Source organism: Hipposideros armiger, unplaced genomic scaffold, assembly GCF_001890085.2.
Source record: "Hipposideros armiger isolate ML-2016 unplaced genomic scaffold, ASM189008v1 scaffold_624, whole genome shotgun sequence".
Classification (NCBI taxonomy): domain Eukaryota; kingdom Metazoa; phylum Chordata; class Mammalia; order Chiroptera; family Hipposideridae; genus Hipposideros; species Hipposideros armiger.
Window position 1 is genome coordinate 59,509 of NW_017731974.1, and position 17,685 is coordinate 77,193.

Consider the following 17,685-nt stretch of genomic DNA (forward strand, 5'->3'; position numbering starts at 1 on the left):
CGGCGAGTATATAACAAACTCTGTATTTTGAGTGGAAATGTTAGGGGGTCGTCTTATACGCCCAGTCGTCTTATACGCCGGCAAATACGGTAGGCATTCAATTCCATGTATTTAGATTTATCATTGTAGCAAAAAACTCAAAATTTTATTTATTATTAACAAAAATGTTAATACTTGGTTTTAATTAGTTTTAGTATTTTATACAAGTGACTATCTCTTTTTGTGTTTTTGTTTCCAAGAGGTTAGGAATAACATATATATATTTATAATATGTATAAATTAACCTAGTCTAATATGTAGCTCTATGAATTTAAAGGAGGTAAATTATTATTTCATGCCCACTGGTTTAGTGAATACATTTTCCATTACTGTAGATATGAATTCTTAGCATTTAAAAAAAATTGAAAAGTTGTTTTGTGATACTTAAATTATATATACAGCATTTATTCCAGATTTGGAAAGTGGAGCCTGGAGTTTTCAAGGATGTATTAAGATTCCAGATACAGTTGACTGTCTTTCCTCGTAATTTAAAATAGACTGAGCTACCAGAAGTGGGTTAGTAGTCCAGGAAGGGCCTGTACATTTATATGTAAAGTAATTAGATTTATAATCATAAAAGGTTTTACAGTTCCTCCAGGAATTCCAAAGGCTGAATCCTGAGAAATATTGGCAGGCCTCCCGGACACTTTTCCTGACCCTGAAGAATCCCAGAGTCTCCCTATTAAACTGAGAAAGGCGGTGATTCCCGACCTGTGGACCTAATGAGCCCACAGCTTAACATCATCCTACTCATGGGACAACTTCTAAACTATGTGGCGTCATTTTAGCCCACAGTTACAGGAGAAGCAGCACTTAACAATCTCTAACAGCTAAAACATGATGAGATGGAGAGACTGTGGCAGGGCTGCTTAGGGCTGACTCATTTTGCTGTCTCTGTTGGGCCCTCTATGCATTTCTTGTTGAACCTCTGTTCTCACTCTGTTTTATGTGTCTCCGTGTCTGATCTGATTCACTGTGTCTGTGTCTGTGGGCCTGGGTGCTGCTCTTAGATGTATTTCTCAGAACATCGCTTCAAGAATTTCTTCGTAGCCACGTGCCTTATGCAAGTCCCCTGCTCTCTGCTGGTTCAGGGCCCTCCTCTCTTTTTCGGCCTTTCTCTGTGTGGATGAGGACCACTTCTCCAGCATCCTCCTCCCAGAGCCTGTGGACACTCTCCAAAGTTCTGTGAAATTATATCATCATGCCCTCTTCATCCAGACCCATAGGATACATCTACCTGGAATATTCAGAGAGTAATCAAGGAAGTCAAGTTTCCTTCTTTCCAAAACTGCTTTCGTGTTTTACTGACAGTGATTAATGGAAACATATCATTTTTTTTCAGTCTTACAGCTAACAGACATGTATGCAACTGAAATGTTAAGCGTTTGCCGACACACATTCATAGTTATGTTATTCTTGGTGTCGTGGAATGAGTTATATTTCTAAACACTATGCTAATAAAGGAAAATTATGTTTTTTTTAATGTTTCTTGTAGTTTATCCTGAGTGTCAGACTAGATTATCGGATCTCATATATGCTGTCAATATATAAGAAGGAATTTGGAGAGAACAACGAGAATGCTGAAACATCTACAAATGGCTCTCCAGATACATTACTACCATCAGGTATCTCCTTTGTGACAGTATTTACTCTTTGTATTTTGTTTTCCTGAGAAACTTGAAAGTACCTTTCATATTGTAAAACATAGTGGTATTTCTATGAGACAGAAATGTGGAAATATTTTCCACCAATGAAGGGTCTGAGACTGAATGTTAAATAACTGGCCTAGAATGGTGGGAGGGATCCTTGCTGTGACTTGGTGCTAAGTCCTTTGAATACAGTTTCCTTTGTAATCTTCCCAACTCTGAGAGTTGGAGGCACTATTTATTGTGCCGTTTTACAGATAAGAAAACCAAAGTTGAAGGGGTTAAGTTACTTGCTAAGTTTGTGAAAGTAGTGGAGCAGGAATTCCTTCTGAGGTCTCTTCAACTCCTGAGCCTGAATGTTTTCAGCCTTATGCTCTTTGGTGAAAATCTAAGGGAATTTTTTTTTTTTTTTTGACCTGGATCAAAGAGCAATGTGAAATGAGCCACTGAGAGGAAAGGTGTTTTGTAGGAAGCCATCGCCCCACTCTTGAATAAAGACTTGACATTTCCCAAAGGTCTAAATGTGTGAATGTAGGTATTGGTTTGTGTGTGTGTGTGTGTGTGTGTGTGTGTGTGTGTGTGTGTGTGTGTGTGTGTGTGTGTTGTTCTTTTTACTTTGCATGGTTGTAAACTAGTACTGTATTTCAATTTTTCACATTTAAAAAGTACAAGAATAAAACCAACTTATCCCTGAGGGTAACCACATATGATGAAAGAGCATAAAAATTGTAAAAATTTTGTGACTACAGAAAGTACCTTATGAAATCTAAGGAATATTAACTTACCATTTTTCTGAATCGACCAGGCTAGTCATGGCAGATTGGAAACGATGTATTAAAGATTTAGCAATTCTTTTTCTGGGGACAGGATTTGTACTCAGATATGAAACTTTCTTCTAACCACAACCGCTGTGATAACGTCAGGACCCCTCCTCTTCTTTTGTCTGCCAATCAATTTGACAGGAACGATTCAGTGATTCTGAAGTGTGTAGGTAAAGTGGATGTTAGGCCAGATGTCCCCCTATCCAACTCCAAAAGACAGCATGCCTCTTCAGAGTTAAGCTTGCCTGTGAGAAGTCACTTCTGGCACATTTGCAACAGTGTTGTTTTTATGCTTCCCAGAAGTGTAGAACCCCAAAGGGCTATTTCCAGGAATGATATGGCAGAACCAGAAAGTCTTGCTGGCGGTTGCAGTGACAGTAACATTGAAAAATTATTGGCTCTCAGAAGCCAGACTTCTGGAAACAGGAGCTCTAAGTGTCATTAAAATATAAGAGGGAAAGTCTAGGGGCACCCCCAGAAAACCAGCTCTCTGGATTACCTGGTCTCTTACATTGCTTATCTCTGTAAGAGAGAGCTTTCTGGGGAGAATGCCTTTTCTCCTTTTTTATCTTGCTCTGTTTTCTTTTTATGCTTTGGATCTGAGAAATTGTCTACTTATCATTTAAACATGTTATCTTAATAAAGATACCTGTGAAATGTTAGTGGTGTTCGGAATGGATGAGGAATCACGACTGGTTCACACACACACACACACACACACACACACACACACACACACACACACACACACACACAGTTTTTAAGCACCATGTCCCACAAGGAGAAGAATGGAATTTGAGAAGCTTAGGTAAAAAGACCACGTTGTTTTGAACTATCATACAGTGGCAAAGTTCATTATGGGTAGTTTTGATTCTTTAGAAAACATTATGCTTCCATGTCATAACCCATTTAAATTATATGTATATATATGCGTGTGTTGTGTGTATGTGTGTGTGTGTGTGTGTGTGTGTATGTGTATAGTTGATGCACATATATACACACTTAAATAGAAGAGGCAACTTTGTGGTTTCTGATCTTTTTAAGTATATCTTTGGCTATAGCAATATATATTTAAAAGTGTAAAATTCAATTTAAAATATTGAAATCTAAGGTGGAACTATACTGTGACTTTTTAAACTCTTAATTGACTTTTGGTGGCAGAAATTAAGAAACTGAGACAAAATATTTTTAAGTACACTACTATTAATACACGTATTGTGACTTCTAATTATAATAAGATAAAGAAGAGATTTTGCCATTTATCTTTGCAGCTATTGTTCCTGATATAGATGAAATTGCAGCTCAGGCAGAAACTATGTTTGCTGGAAGGTATAGTAACATTTATATATCTTTAAGATTTTATTTAGACATATATTGTTGCTTTGTTATTGTTCATGTACCTGTATCTATTTAATATTAGATCCTTTATTGTTGCCAACATAATTTCTGTCAGAAATGAAGCTGTTAATTTACTGCAGAAGAGAAAGCATAGTTTTTCTTTAGGTCAGGTAAAAAAAAGATAAGAGAGATGAAATCAGTGTAGTGAACTTTTCTCTGAGTTCTTTGCTTTTCTTTCCTCAAATAATGACAGCACACAAATGTCCTTTAACTCCCCTGGTGAAAATGTTGCTGCATCTGGCAAAACATTGCTTCCCTGAATCTGAGAAATTTGAGGCAGGAATGTCACTTCTTTCAACATCATCATCAACTTTGTATGTGAGAAATAAAGATATTTTCTGCCAATTGGAAATATCCATGATTAAAGAAAATAAAATGCCTCTGACATGACTGCCCTCCTTTGCCATCAGGGGCCCTGCCATTTATTGTTTTTCAGTGTGTCTGTCTTTTTCAGAAATGAAACTAATAGCAGTCAAATGGAAAGTGAAAGAAGTAAAATGTCTCAGCTACAAATGATAGAGCTTTTGGTGTTTTATTACAAATTTGCCATGAGAACCTAAACAAGTTTATATACTAAGCCTTTTGTTGCCTTTTCTTTGGTTAGAAAGACAAACAAGAATGAAGAATCAAGGGAGCCAAAAGGGACTTTTATCTTTAGTGAACATTTGGTTTAGCTTTGTTTTTATACCGTCTTGCCAGTTTTTGTTGTTATTGTTGTGCTTTCTTATTCAAGTGTTTCATTATTCCTGGGAAGAGAGAATAAACCAGTGTATGCCTTTCACCTTAAAATAAATGGACCTTTAATCCAGTGCAATCTTGCTCAGAGTCCAAATATAAGCAACACACAGCGTTACTCTGGCGATGGTGGTGTGTGTGTGCTTGTGTGTGCACATGAGCCCTTCCCCAGCCTCTCACCTCCTGTCCTGGAGAGGTCTCTATGGCTCTAAGGAAAATCAGTCCTTGGTGCACATCCAGCCTTGTATGTCTTCTCAATAAACACTTTTGGATTGATTCAGATCCCTATCTATTTTCTGTGCCTAGGTGACCAGCTCATCCCAGTTTGCCTGGTATGTTCCCAGAGCAAGCACTTGCAAGTCCCCCATCCTGGGCGCCTCCTCTGTCCAGGGTGGTTGATCCCTCCTGCTCTCATGGGCAAACACAGCTTTTTTGTGTTTTTTGGTGCTTTGTTTCTTCATCAGTTACAGGAGGAAAAAAAAAAAAGAAGAGTAAAAATGTCTTCTTTTTTACTTTCCAATTTTGGGGGAAATTGTTATAACTTTGAGAGCGTATATGCAATTTTAACTAATTACGAGTAGATTTTATGTAACTGTAAGTTGTTTTAGAATTATTTTTGGTTTTATAGAAAAGAAAAAAATCCAGTACAACTTGATGATGAAGGAGGCAGGACATTTTTACGGGTCCTCATTCATCTGATCATGCACGACTACCCTCCTTTGCTGTCAGGAGCCCTGCAGCTTCTGTTCAAGCACTTCAGCCAGAGAGCGGAAGTTTTACAGGCATTTAAACAGGTAAGATGGAGCTCCCTCCATGGTTCCATAGCAGAAGCTCCTAAAATATTGTTCATAACGTCCAACCTGACTTCATGGTTGCAGAGTTAATGAGACTGTGCAGCTTTTCCTGGGGATCCTTTCTATTTTTAAAGATAGATTTGGCCTTGTCATAAGCCAAGACATGATCTACTTTAGAAAGAGCTAGTTCCCCACAGTGATTTTCAGTTTATACCTTTAATGTAAATGACAGGCACTAAGATTTAGGAAGGCCCTGGGGGATAACACTGTGTTAAGAATTTTGTTGCCAGTGCCGTTATTTTTTACCTCAAATTTACTTGTAAATGTGGGTATTTCAGCAGTAGTTAAATAAATGTTTGTGATTGACTGACATCAATTTTGAGGCTATTTGTGAATAATACCAAAGTGCTTACATGTGTTTCATTAATATTTGTTTTATTTAATAGAGCATTGATCTTCATTAGGAAGTTTTACAAGAAGATGTTAAAATATGAACTAAAAGAGTAATTATATAGACATAATTATGCATATATTTATATGTTCTATAATACATATACATTATGATAAAAGTCAATATCATGAGGTTTAGACTGTATCAATATTTTCTTCCACTTATTTTTATGCTTCTACCTCTTTTAAAACAGAGTCTCAGAAAAATTAACTTTAGCAGTGAAATTAGAGTTAGGGTATTTTTTTATTTTGAATAACTCGCACTTTGAAAAGCTCTGCTAGGGCTCACTCTTTTTATATATATAATTCTTTGTATGAATACATGTGAATGTATTGGGTACAGTTCACAGATACCTCCAGGTAAGTTTTCATGGTCAATATATATCTAAAATATCCATAAATACTCTAGAAATATTAAACGTCAACTGACAGACAAATATGGTAAAAGACTTGGCGTTTTAGACATAAATGAAATAGGAATAGAGAACATCCTGTAAATAAAGTAAGGGTTGAAATTCTTCTGCTTCCAGGTGCAATTGCTGGTGTCCAATCAAGATGTAGACAACTACAAGCAAATAAAGGCAGATCTCGACCAGCTTCGACTAACTGTAGAGAAATCCGAGTTATGGGTTGAGAAGAGCAGCAGCTATGAGAATGAAGAAATGGGTGAAAATCAAGTAAAAGGTGGTGAAGAACCACTTGAGGTTCGTTTTTAGTATCTATTTTGAAATATTTCAGGCAATATCTTTTTAAATCATATGCCGTATGGTCAAAATTGTTTATAAAGAAAAATTTTGTTCTGAGTAACAGAGCATAACATTTTTATTTGCCAAGTCAGTTAACTCCATAAACCTGTATTTAGGCAAATTCTTGTCAATTGCTACCGCTGCTTACCTCATCTGCCTGCTTTTTCACTCCTTCTCTTTTCCACCAAATCCTATAATCCAGGAATCAGGGCAATATGAGGGAGTGAGATGGAGAGCAAGGAATGGATCCTAAATCTAGACCTGTAGAAAGAGGTGAATTTTTTTTGTCATAATTTACTGTAGCTGTTTATTGAAATCTATAAATAATTCCTTCTATTATTACATATCCTTATACTCCATGTAAAACTATCTAAATGGAAGGGCAGTATGCTTTACTGACACCATGAAAATACCAAAAATCTGTGTTTGAACTAAAGAGTAGTAAGATGCTGATCATAAGTCTTCTTCTGTTTTAGTTTTCGTTTTCAGTGGGTTAACCAGTTGCTGTTTTCACATTCCATTAAGAACCAAATAACCATTAAATTTTTTGAAAGCACTATTTTAATGATAATACTTAGATAAGCAGACTAGTGCCAGTGTCATAACTGATAGTATGTTAGGTTCCTTAAATGCCTGTCTAGTGTTTTATTTAGTTGTTTTTTTAATCTGTAGGAATTTAAACTATTTAAAAGGGTTTACCTAACTCCACTTTTCTGTTTGTTGAAATAAACCAAAATATGTTGTAGTGAAGGGTGATGACTGACTGTGTGACAGAGTCATCAAAATGCTGAAAAGTTTCAAAGGGAAGTTGAACTGGTGGGTTACTACTTCCTACTTGTCTCAGGACCAGTTACCACTCACCTGCACAACATTTTTGACTTAACCTTTTAGGAACTTTTTCTGTGGTTCCATAATGCAAGTTAGTAGAATGTAGAATTTTTGCTCCATAGGAATTGGTCTTATGACTAGCATTTTGTTGTTGAAATGGAGTGCTTTCATAGCATATTTAAGAAAATAAGAGAAAATTTAACATTTATTTAGTACTTCCTGTATACTAAGTCTTATAGCAGACATTTTTATACATGGTATCGCCTCTTAAGTATCACAGCAAATTTTGGAGATAGTTATAGAGATCACATTTCTAAGGAAGAATCAACTGACACTCAGAGAACACAAGGATTTTCTCATTGTCAAGCAGCTCTATGTGACTCAACTGAGATTTTTTTTTTTTAAGATTTTTATTGGGGAATTGGGGGGATGGGAACAGTGCTGGGGAATTGGGGGAAGGGGAACAGACAAGTTGCTGTCATTTTGTTCTTCAGTCTAGTTGTGGAAGATGTTGCTTCACTGGCCGAAGTTGGCACCATCATTGCGCTCTTCCCAGGCGAGGCACATCAGTAGTCAGCTTCTGGACGGCCGCTCACTGCAGCTGCTGGCTGCTCACGCTGGCTGCTGGCTACACACGGTAGCCCATGGAAACCCACTGCAGCAGGGGCTGCAGCCCACGCTGTCGCCGGCGACTCACGGCATCTCAGCCCCAGGTTGAGCTGTTGTTCAGCATCTTAGCTGTGGAGGGCAGTGTCACTGGCCCTCATATGTGGGATCCGAACTGGGGCCCTCTGGCGTCCCAAGCCAGTTCTTAACCATCGCGCCACTCGGCCGGCCCTCAACTGAGATTTTAATTCAAGTCTTTTTGACGATTAGTTCAAGGCTCTATAATGTAAGATTGTACTTTATGATATAATATTATAGATATTAAGAGATATATTATGCTTTCACAAGGTTAGAATACCTCTTCCTTTTCAAGTACATTATTTTATGCATATTCTAGAGAATAAATATAATGTTGCTTCCCCTTTCAGAACATTATTCCTTTTTTTTTAACTAGAGAATAGCTCTAAAGCATAGGAAAATGCATTATGCTCTTTGTAAAAGTTTGCAAAAAAAAGTCACCTATGTTTGTAGATGAGATGCTCTATGAAGGATCTTAGTCACTAGCCTACAGATTGAGTTCCGAATCACTGAGAGAAAGTAGAGAAAGAACCTTTATCGTAGCATATATCCATGGCATCATCTGAGCAGTTTAATAAACAGTTTGTGTTGATGTGATAAAATGAGTAAGTCATCTGATTGAGGATATCTTAAAGATAAAACTGTATTACATGTGGGTTATAAAATTATTTTTCTAGGGACTTCAGATGAATATAAGTCAATGAAGCTGTATTCTATTTGTTTAATTCAGGATTTATTAGTTCATGAAATGGTAATAATTTTAGGTACTTCAAGCAGGAAGTGATCTCTAAATTCTATTTTTATCATCTATTCAATGGATATCATAATGATACTTAGCCCATAGGATTGCTGTGAGGGCCTAATGAGCAAACTGTGCACATGGCGTGTGTCACTTAATATGACTTCAGTGGGAAAATAGAAACAATAAGATGACCTATTATTTACCAACAAGTCAAGAAGTAAAGCTCCAGCTTTAATTAATTTATTGTCTCAATGCAGTTATCATGGACCAATAGACTTAATTCTGAGGCTGGTCTTTCTCACGGATGCATCACGGAAACAACATCCTAGGCATATACTTCTGCACACCACCACCAAGAAAGAATATTTATGCCTTTCTGGGTTCTGCTTAGGAGCAAGAAAACCGTTTCCAAGCATCCCTCAGTAGATTCTACCTCTTGACTCCTTGGCCAAAGCAGGGCCACATGTTTACCTCTAAACCAATGGACTGTAAGATTAGTTTAGACTAAATAAAAATGCCCCTCAAGCTAGGATACCTTTCCCTTGTGTTGCATGGGGGGAAAGGATAGATGGCAGAACAAAATTGGAATCTGCTAGCAAGGAAGAAACAAAAAAAGGATGTTGGTTAGCAGCCAACAGTGCCTGCCAAAGTCAGCAGTCAATGAACACTTGTTATAATTATTATTGGTTTTTATGTGCAACGTATTGTGCTGTTCATGGTAGATATGGAGTTATGAAATCTGAGAGTTAAAAGGTATTTGTAGAGCCCAGAGCTCGCTGCGCCGCTCCCCGCTCCCACCCTCTGCACCTCTCTCCGCTCCGACATGGCAAAAGTGTCCAGCCCTACAGAAACCGAGCGTTGCATCGAGTCCCTGATTGCAGTTTTCCAGAAGTATGCTGGGAAGGACGGGAACCACTGCAGCCTCTCCAAGACTGAGTTCCTAAGCTTCATGAATACAGAACTGGCTGCCTTCATAAAGAGTCAGAAGGACCCCAGCGTCCTTGACCGCATGATGAAGAAACTGGACCTCAACAGTGATGGGCAGCTAGATTTCCCAGAATTCCTTAATCTCATCGGCGGCTTGGCAGAAGCTTGCCATGAGTCCTTTACCCATTCCCGGAAGTTAATCTGAGGAGCCCTGGGAGCTGGCCTCCAGGCCACCCCTGAGCTGGCACGCCCACCACCCCATGCAGGCCTCTCCTGCTGGGAGCAATAAAACATTATCGTTTTTTGAAACACACACACACACACACACACACACACACACACACACACACACACACACACACGGTATTTGTAGGGTATTAAGTCCAATGCCTTTGTGATTTTTGTTTTCTCTCTAAATAGCTCATTGAAGTGAGGTTTTTTTGTTTTTTTTTTTTAAGATTTTATTGTGGAGTTGGGGGAGGGGAATAGTGCTGGGGAATCAGGGAAGGGGAACAGACACGTTGCTGTCCTTTTATTCTTCAGTCTAGTTATGGAGGACGTCGCTTCACTGGCCCATGTTGTTATTGTGATCATTGTGCTCTTCCCCGGGTGAGGCAGATTGGTCGCCGGCCTCTGGACTGTCGCTCATGGTGGCTCTTGGCAGCTCACACTGGCTGCTGGCCACACACGGTAGCCCATGGCAACCCACTGCAGCAGGGCCTGCAGCCTATGCAGTTGCCGGCGACTCATGGCAGCCCAGCTCCAGGTCGAGCTGTTGTTCAGCATCTTAGCTGTAGAGGATGCAGTGTCACTGGCCCTCATATGGGATCCGAACCGGGGCCCTGATGCTCAGAGCTGGCATCCCAAGCCAGCTCCCAACCAACGCGCCACTCAGCCTGCCCGAAGTGAGGTATTTCTTAAAACACACTTCTGTGATGGGAAATTCAGTACCTCTTGAGGTAGCACATTCTAATGAAAATAGGTTATAGCTTAAGAAATAAAATATTATCAGTTAGAAGTCTCTGTGGCCCCTCCCTATATCCCAGAGGAAACCACTATCATTTATTTATGTTAATAATTTCCGTGCTTTTCTTAATGATTTTAACATATGTTTCTGCATTTCCAAAACATATGAGATATATGAAAAATATTTCATTTAGTCTGTTTTGGGTATGTTTTTCATCCTCCATCCTTGATTTTTTTATTATTATTAGTTTCAGGTGTACAAAACAACATAATGATTAGATATTTATACAGCTCACAAAGTGATAACTCCCGCAAGTTTGCTACCTATCTGACACCGTACATAGCTATTACAATACCATTGACTATATTTCCTATGCTGTACTTTACATCCCATGACTATATATTTTTTAAATTATGGTTCACATTTAATATTGTTTTATATTAGTTTCATATGTAGAGTATAGTGATAAAGCATATATATATAATTTATGAAGTAACCCCCCTGACAAACCCAGTACCCATCTGACACTATACACATTAATAGTTTTTATAATATTATTGACTGTATTTTCCATACTGTATTTCACATTCCCATGACTATTTTGTAACTACCAATTTGTCATCCTTGTTGATGTATAGCTGCAACTCATTCATTTTCTTTAATATATTGTATATTATTACTGTTATGTGCACTTTATCCAGGTAACTTTTGATGGACATTTGGTTCTTTACAGTTTTTAGTGTTTTAAAGAATATTTGCTACTAAAAGCATTGCTACTACAAAAAGTTTTAGGTTTAAAGATGCACATGTTTAAGAGACTCTTCAGGATATATATTTAGATATAAAATATTTGGAATGTTCACCTTTAACCAAATAATGCCAGTTTTTTTCCAAAGAGCAAGTGACAGCAGTATATGAGAGTTTCCATAGCGCCTCATCTTCATGACTGTTGGTTTTATCATTTTCCCATTTTTTGATAATTGGGTATGTTTAACATATTATCTTTGTTGTGATTTTTTATTTTGCTTGATTACTTATGAGCTGAGCATGCTTTCATATGTTTATTGGCCATTTTACTTCTTCCAGTTTAGATTAAGCTAAATTCTTTATTGGCGGGTAGCTAGACCCTACCATTTCATGTTTACCTACTTCTAAGGTTAAAAATATTTTTGACTTCAAATCCTGGTGATGCTAAAAGTTCAAACTTGAACACAATCTTTTCATCTGTTATTTCTTGTTTTCTTTATTGCATTGGTAAGGTTTCTCAGCACAGTGTTGATTAGAAGTGGTGAGAATGGGCATCTTTGTCTTGGTTCTGATTTTAAAGGGCATGATGTAAATATTTCACTGTTGAACATTACGTTTTGTACATTTTTTTGGTAGATACTTTTTATCAATTGAGGATATTCCCATCTATTCCTAGTTTGCTAGTTTATTTATTTATTACCATGAATGGTATTGACTTAAATTAAATGCAGTTTATGCACTGTCTATCGAGATTGTTATTTAATCTGCTAATTTTAATAACATGAATTATAAATAGAGCTTCTACCATAGTAATGTTGAATTCTGGAGTCCTTATATGTTGGTGATATTTTTTACATTGCTGGATCCAGTTTATTAATTAGTACTTTGTTTAGGATTTTACATCTATGTTGTCAGTAAGAGTCATCTGTATTTTTTCTTTCTTATACTGTTCCTCTCAGGTGTGTGTATCAAGGTTAGACTTATCCCATAATAAAATGAGTTGCAGAATATTCTCCTTTCTTTGTGTAAGATTGGAATTATCTCTTCTGTGAATGTTTGGTAATACTTGTCTGTAAATATGCCTGGGCCTTGTATTTAGTTTGTGGGAAGATTTTAATTATTGATTTATTTTTTTATAATGGTATAAATTCATTCAAATTTTATAATGGTATAAATTTATTCAAATTTTCTTTTTTTGGGCTAGTTGTATATTTTTTCTCATCACATACTTAAGTTTTCAAACTTATTGTTATAAATTCGTTCATATTCTTTCATTATCTTTTAAAACTTCTCTTATCTGTAGCATCATACCCCTTTTTTACTCTTGATATTGCTTACTTATGTCTCCTTTCTTTTCTATAGCTCAGTCTTATCAGAGTTGTACATATTTTCTTCATCCTTTTTAAAGAACTTTTGACTTTGTTGACTTCTAGATTTACTTGCTATTTTATTATATTTACTGTACTATTCTCTAACCTTTTATGCTGATATACTTTACAGACTTGAAACTATTTTAATGGTATAAGTTTTTTTGTAAGGAGCTGCACTCCACAATTTTTGACAAATAATATTTTTATTATTGTTCTGTATTAGATATTTAAACATTTCCATCATTTCTTCTTTGGCCCAGAATTACTTGGAAGTGAGTTTTAAAATTTCCAAATGTATAGGTAGAATTTTCCTTTATTTTGGTTATTGAATTCTTAATTAATTAACTTGTGAAAGAGAATGTGATTATGATGATACAGTCCTCCAAAATTTTTTGAGACTTGCTTTTTGACCTATTATACCACCAGGTTTTATAAATGTTTCATGAGGACTTGAGAAGAATGTGAATGAGTGCAGGTTCCCTTATATATGGGTAGCAAATCAAGCTTATTAATTGTTTTTAAATCATCTATCTATTTACTAATAGTTGTTTTCTTGATATATAAATTATCGAAAGATTTACTGATACTTCCCGTTACCATGGTAGGTTTATCAATTTTCCCCTGTGGTTCTATTAACTTTTATACGTTTAAAACTATTTTATTAGGTGCCTGTATATTTAACATTATTTTTTTACCGGGAACAAAATACTTTTATCAGTTGAGAGTTATTTTTTCTCACTTCTAATTACATAATTCCATGCCTTCTGGCTTCTGTTGCTGTGTTGAAAAGTTTGCTGTCTGTTGAATAGTGTCTTGCTTTAAACTCTAAATCTGTGTTAAACCTTATTATTACCTCCAGACCTGTTAGTTTCCTCTTTATATTATCCATACCTGAGACTTTTTGCTGAATTTGAATAATTTCTTTAGATGCACCTGAGTCTTTTCAGGCATGTCTTATTGGCAGTTTACTCCACCTCATGACATTTTAATTTCAGCCATTTTTCATTCCTGAAATTAGGTTTTTTTCAAGCCTATTTGGTCACTTTTGATCATCTTTCATTGCTTACCATTTTTGTCATCCCCTATGACTATTTTATAGCCTGTAAGGAATTCCAGGAGCCGAAGCACTTTGGAGTGTCTTATGATTCTTACTCATGTTGTTTTTTTTGTTATTTGTTTGGTCATCTTTGATTATGAACGCATATCTTTTTTAAAATAGACTTTATTTTTAGAGCACTTTTAGACTTAGAAAAAGTTGTACAGAAAGTACAGAGCTTTCTCATAAATTAATCCATCTCTCCATTTCTCCATTATTAGCATCTTGCATTAGTGTGGTACATTTGTTGCAATTGATGAGCCAATACTGATACAATATTATTAAGTAAAGTACACAGTTTATTTTAGATTTCACTCTTAGTGTTGTAAAATTCTATGGGTTGTGACCAATACATGTCATATATCCACCATTACAGTGTCACACAGACTGGTTTCACTGCCCTGCAAGTCCTCTCTTTTGGACCTCCTTGTCCCTTCCTCATGAACCCCTCAGCCCTTGGCAACCACTGATCTTTTTACTCTTTCTATAGTTTTTCCTTCTTCAGAAAGTCATATAATTGGAATCATACGTAGATAGTTTTCTCAGTCTGGCTTCTCTCATTTAGCATTTGAGGTTCTTCCATGTCCTTTAGTAACTCCTTAGCTCATTTTTTTTTTTAATCACTGAAAATACTCTACTGTCTGGTTGTACTATAGTTTGTTTGTCCATTCACTTATTAAAGGATATCTTGGTTGTTGCCAATTTTGTGCCATTATGAGTAAAGCTGCTCTAAGCATTTGAGTGTAGGTTTTGAGCTCATAACGTTTTTGACTTCAGATCTGGAGATTGAAATCGGGCATGTTTTCTTCTGTAGAGTATTTGTGATTGCCTTGTCCTGTGGCCAGGGGGCGCTGCTAGCCTGAGACCGAGTCTGAAGGCAAGAGTGTCTGGTTGAGCTGCCCAAACTTAAGACTTGCTAAGAGTTGCCTTCATCTCTGGGTTGCAGAGCTAGCGGTATTGACATTTGCCTTCAGGGAAAGTTAGCGTGTTTCCTTGAAGCTTGGAGCTCTCTGATCTGGTTTCAGGTTACTTTTTTTCCCTTTATAGATGGAAGGTGGGGTCTTTTGGAGTCATCCTTTGTTTTCTGTAAGCTGAGAAATGTTTGCTTAAAATAGGTTCTATATCTGGGATCTAGTTATTTTGTAATAGGAGGGCCATTTGCAGTTTTAAGGTCGCAATTCTTGCAGAAGTCCTTGGGAGTGTGTTTACTTAGATATTTAGTACTTGAAAAAAATTATTATGAATTTAGAGTCTTTGGAACTTTATATGTGGAATTTCTCTGAGGCTTATGTTTAATCCAGAGAAGATTTCATTTGCCTTTGAGGCATTTGAAATACTACATTTTGTAATGATAGTAAACAAAGTTTTTGGCTTGGAATATTTAGGGCCCCTTTATTAGTGGGAATTCTCCCAATCATGAGTGAAAGTGGGCTTGTCTTTATATATAGGAGCTCAAGAGAGTCCCCCCCCCTTTTTTTTTTTGGTTTGATCAAGCCAAGACCAAGATAGGCACCCCTTTGCTCTTCTAGGGGCTGCATTTTTCCCTGGTTTATCACTGTGGGTGTCTCCTTTAGGTACCCCTGATTCTAAGGCAGGGTCTCTGATCAGGCCTTCTGTCTTGGGAGCCAGGCTTTGTTTCTGGTGTGTGTGTGTGTGTGTGTGTGTGTGTGTGTGTGTGTGTGTGTTTGTGACATATCCAGGTTATCAGGTACAGACTAATGCCCTCAAGGTCAATAATATATCCAGTGCTTGATTACTGCTTGGAAATTTTGATGTATTTTTATGATGTCCATTTGCTTCCTTCCCTTTACTAAAAAGAGGTATTTTGAATATCTTATATGTCACTTTTAGATGCTGTACACTCAGAGGGGTTTCTCTGCACTTGTGCTTTGTCATATTCTATATTTGACAGTCCTTAACAGTGGAAAACTCTCCTTTATTTTGAGCCCATCTATTTACCTTTCAATGTCTGTTGACTGATGCCAGCTCTGCGACAATGTGAACCCTGCCTGAACCGCCTCTACTTGATGGCTGTCATGTTTCCCCAGAGCAAAATCCTTCTTTGGGACATTCTGCTTCACGTGTAATTTCAGTCCATTCACCACCATGCTTCTCTGCCTTTGTATACACCTGAATTTCTCATTTCCCTTCTTAAAGTTTGATACCTAGAATCATATCTAATATTTGAGATATGGCTCTTGCCCTTAACAAATGAGCACACAGAATGAACACCCATAAAACAACATGACAAAGTGTCTGATTCAGTACTGAACTTTGTCGTACAGAAAAGGAGAAGGCCAAGGTGGCCCTGACTAGTTGGAGGAGGCTTCACTATTTAGAAGGATTGGGAGGATTTAGTTAGCTAATGTATTCAAGAATAATAAGAGAATCTGGGTTCAGTAAGAATGAATGATTTGTATTTGAAGTAGTTAGAATTTGGGAACCTTTGAAGATTCTTGGGTAGGGAGGTGAGTATACTATCTTGGAAAAGAGTCTGGCAGAATTCAGGGTGGTTCAGCAGAAGAAGAGGCTAAAGGTGGGGACCCATTAGGAGCCTCTTACCCAAATCTAGGTGTGAAGTTATGTAAGCATGATCCAGGGAGGCGACTGTAGAAATGTGTACAAGGAGGTGGACCAAGAAGCCAGGAGAAGGGTACATTTATTACAAGTTAATATAAGGAGAAAAAAGTGAGAAACTACAAAATTACTAACTTGGACACAGCCAAATAATCTATATTATGCAGAGAACCAACTGCGGAAGATAGTGACACTTTATTGTAAACAGGATGAAATATATCCCAGTTTCAGTGGAAGCAGCCAGCAGCAGGCAGCATGCACTCTAGCAGGCCAACACAGATAATAACCCTTTGTTGTTCAGTAAATCTTTACAAAGGCTCCAAACACAGGACGATTGGCATTGTTTTAAAACGGCTTATAATGGCCTAACTTTGTGCCTGCTTAGATATCAGAAGACCAGATAACATTAATGTGATTCTTCATTTTAGTAATAAAAAATGTTTCCAATAACCTAAAAACGTTTTTGTTTTGTTTTGTTGTTTGTCTCAGTGGTAAGTTCTGTTTGCTCTGGGCAATAAATGTGCATTTATAATCTATCTACTAACAAATATCAGCCTGATTCCAAATTTCCCATGCTATAGTTGATCTCTTATAAATAGGGAGGAGGATGGGATTAATTTGGTCATCTAGGAAGCCCATTGCATCCCTAGCACCTATGAGCTTTATTACCTATTGTGTGTTATAGTGTTTCCCTTTATTATTAAACTCATCTTCCAGGGCATTAAAAGACTATACCATCATTGCTGAAAGCTTAAAGGCTAGAGTATAACAAGTTGGCAATATCAGTGGCATTACTAACTCATCACATTCAAATACGTGTTGACTTCTAAATATAGGAAGGAAGGCTTAACTCAGGAAACCGTATCTGAGTGGGTTAAGTCAGGATTGCCCTTCATGTTCATCCTCCTCTTTATTAAGGGTTGAGAAGCAGGTCAGTTGGGCATCACAGTGCTTCTAAGAGAAGTTCTCACTCATTTATTTTGGTTGCTAATTTTTCTTCATGATGATTGTGTGTCTGTATCTGCATATCTATATTTATCTCTATATCTGTCAACCCTATATGTGGTTACCCGCTTCTTTTAAAAAAACCTTCCACTCTCACTGATCTAAAGTCTGAT

At 37.0% G+C, this 17,685-nt stretch overlaps 1 protein-coding gene and 1 pseudogene across 2 annotated transcripts in view; both read left to right on the plus strand.

The window, feature by feature from the left end:
- LOC109372316 (inositol 1,4,5-trisphosphate receptor type 2) overlaps positions 1-17,685 on the plus strand; it is a gene marked incomplete at its 5' end in the record, with an annotated part of 324,316 nt that overhangs the window by 44,158 nt on the left and 262,473 nt on the right. Inside the window, 4 exons of the mRNA XM_019625391.1 lie at positions 1,535-1,664; positions 3,778-3,835; positions 5,268-5,433; positions 6,414-6,587. Of these exons, the coding sequence (XP_019480936.1) occupies positions 1,535-1,664; positions 3,778-3,835; positions 5,268-5,433; positions 6,414-6,587 (528 nt within the window). The remainder of the gene's footprint in view (positions 1-1,534; positions 1,665-3,777; positions 3,836-5,267; positions 5,434-6,413; positions 6,588-17,685) is intronic.
- On the plus strand, positions 9,696-10,125 carry LOC109372321 (protein S100-A11 pseudogene; annotated as a pseudogene). The gene has a single exon (XR_002122032.1). The product of XR_002122032.1 is annotated as a protein S100-A11 pseudogene (transcript).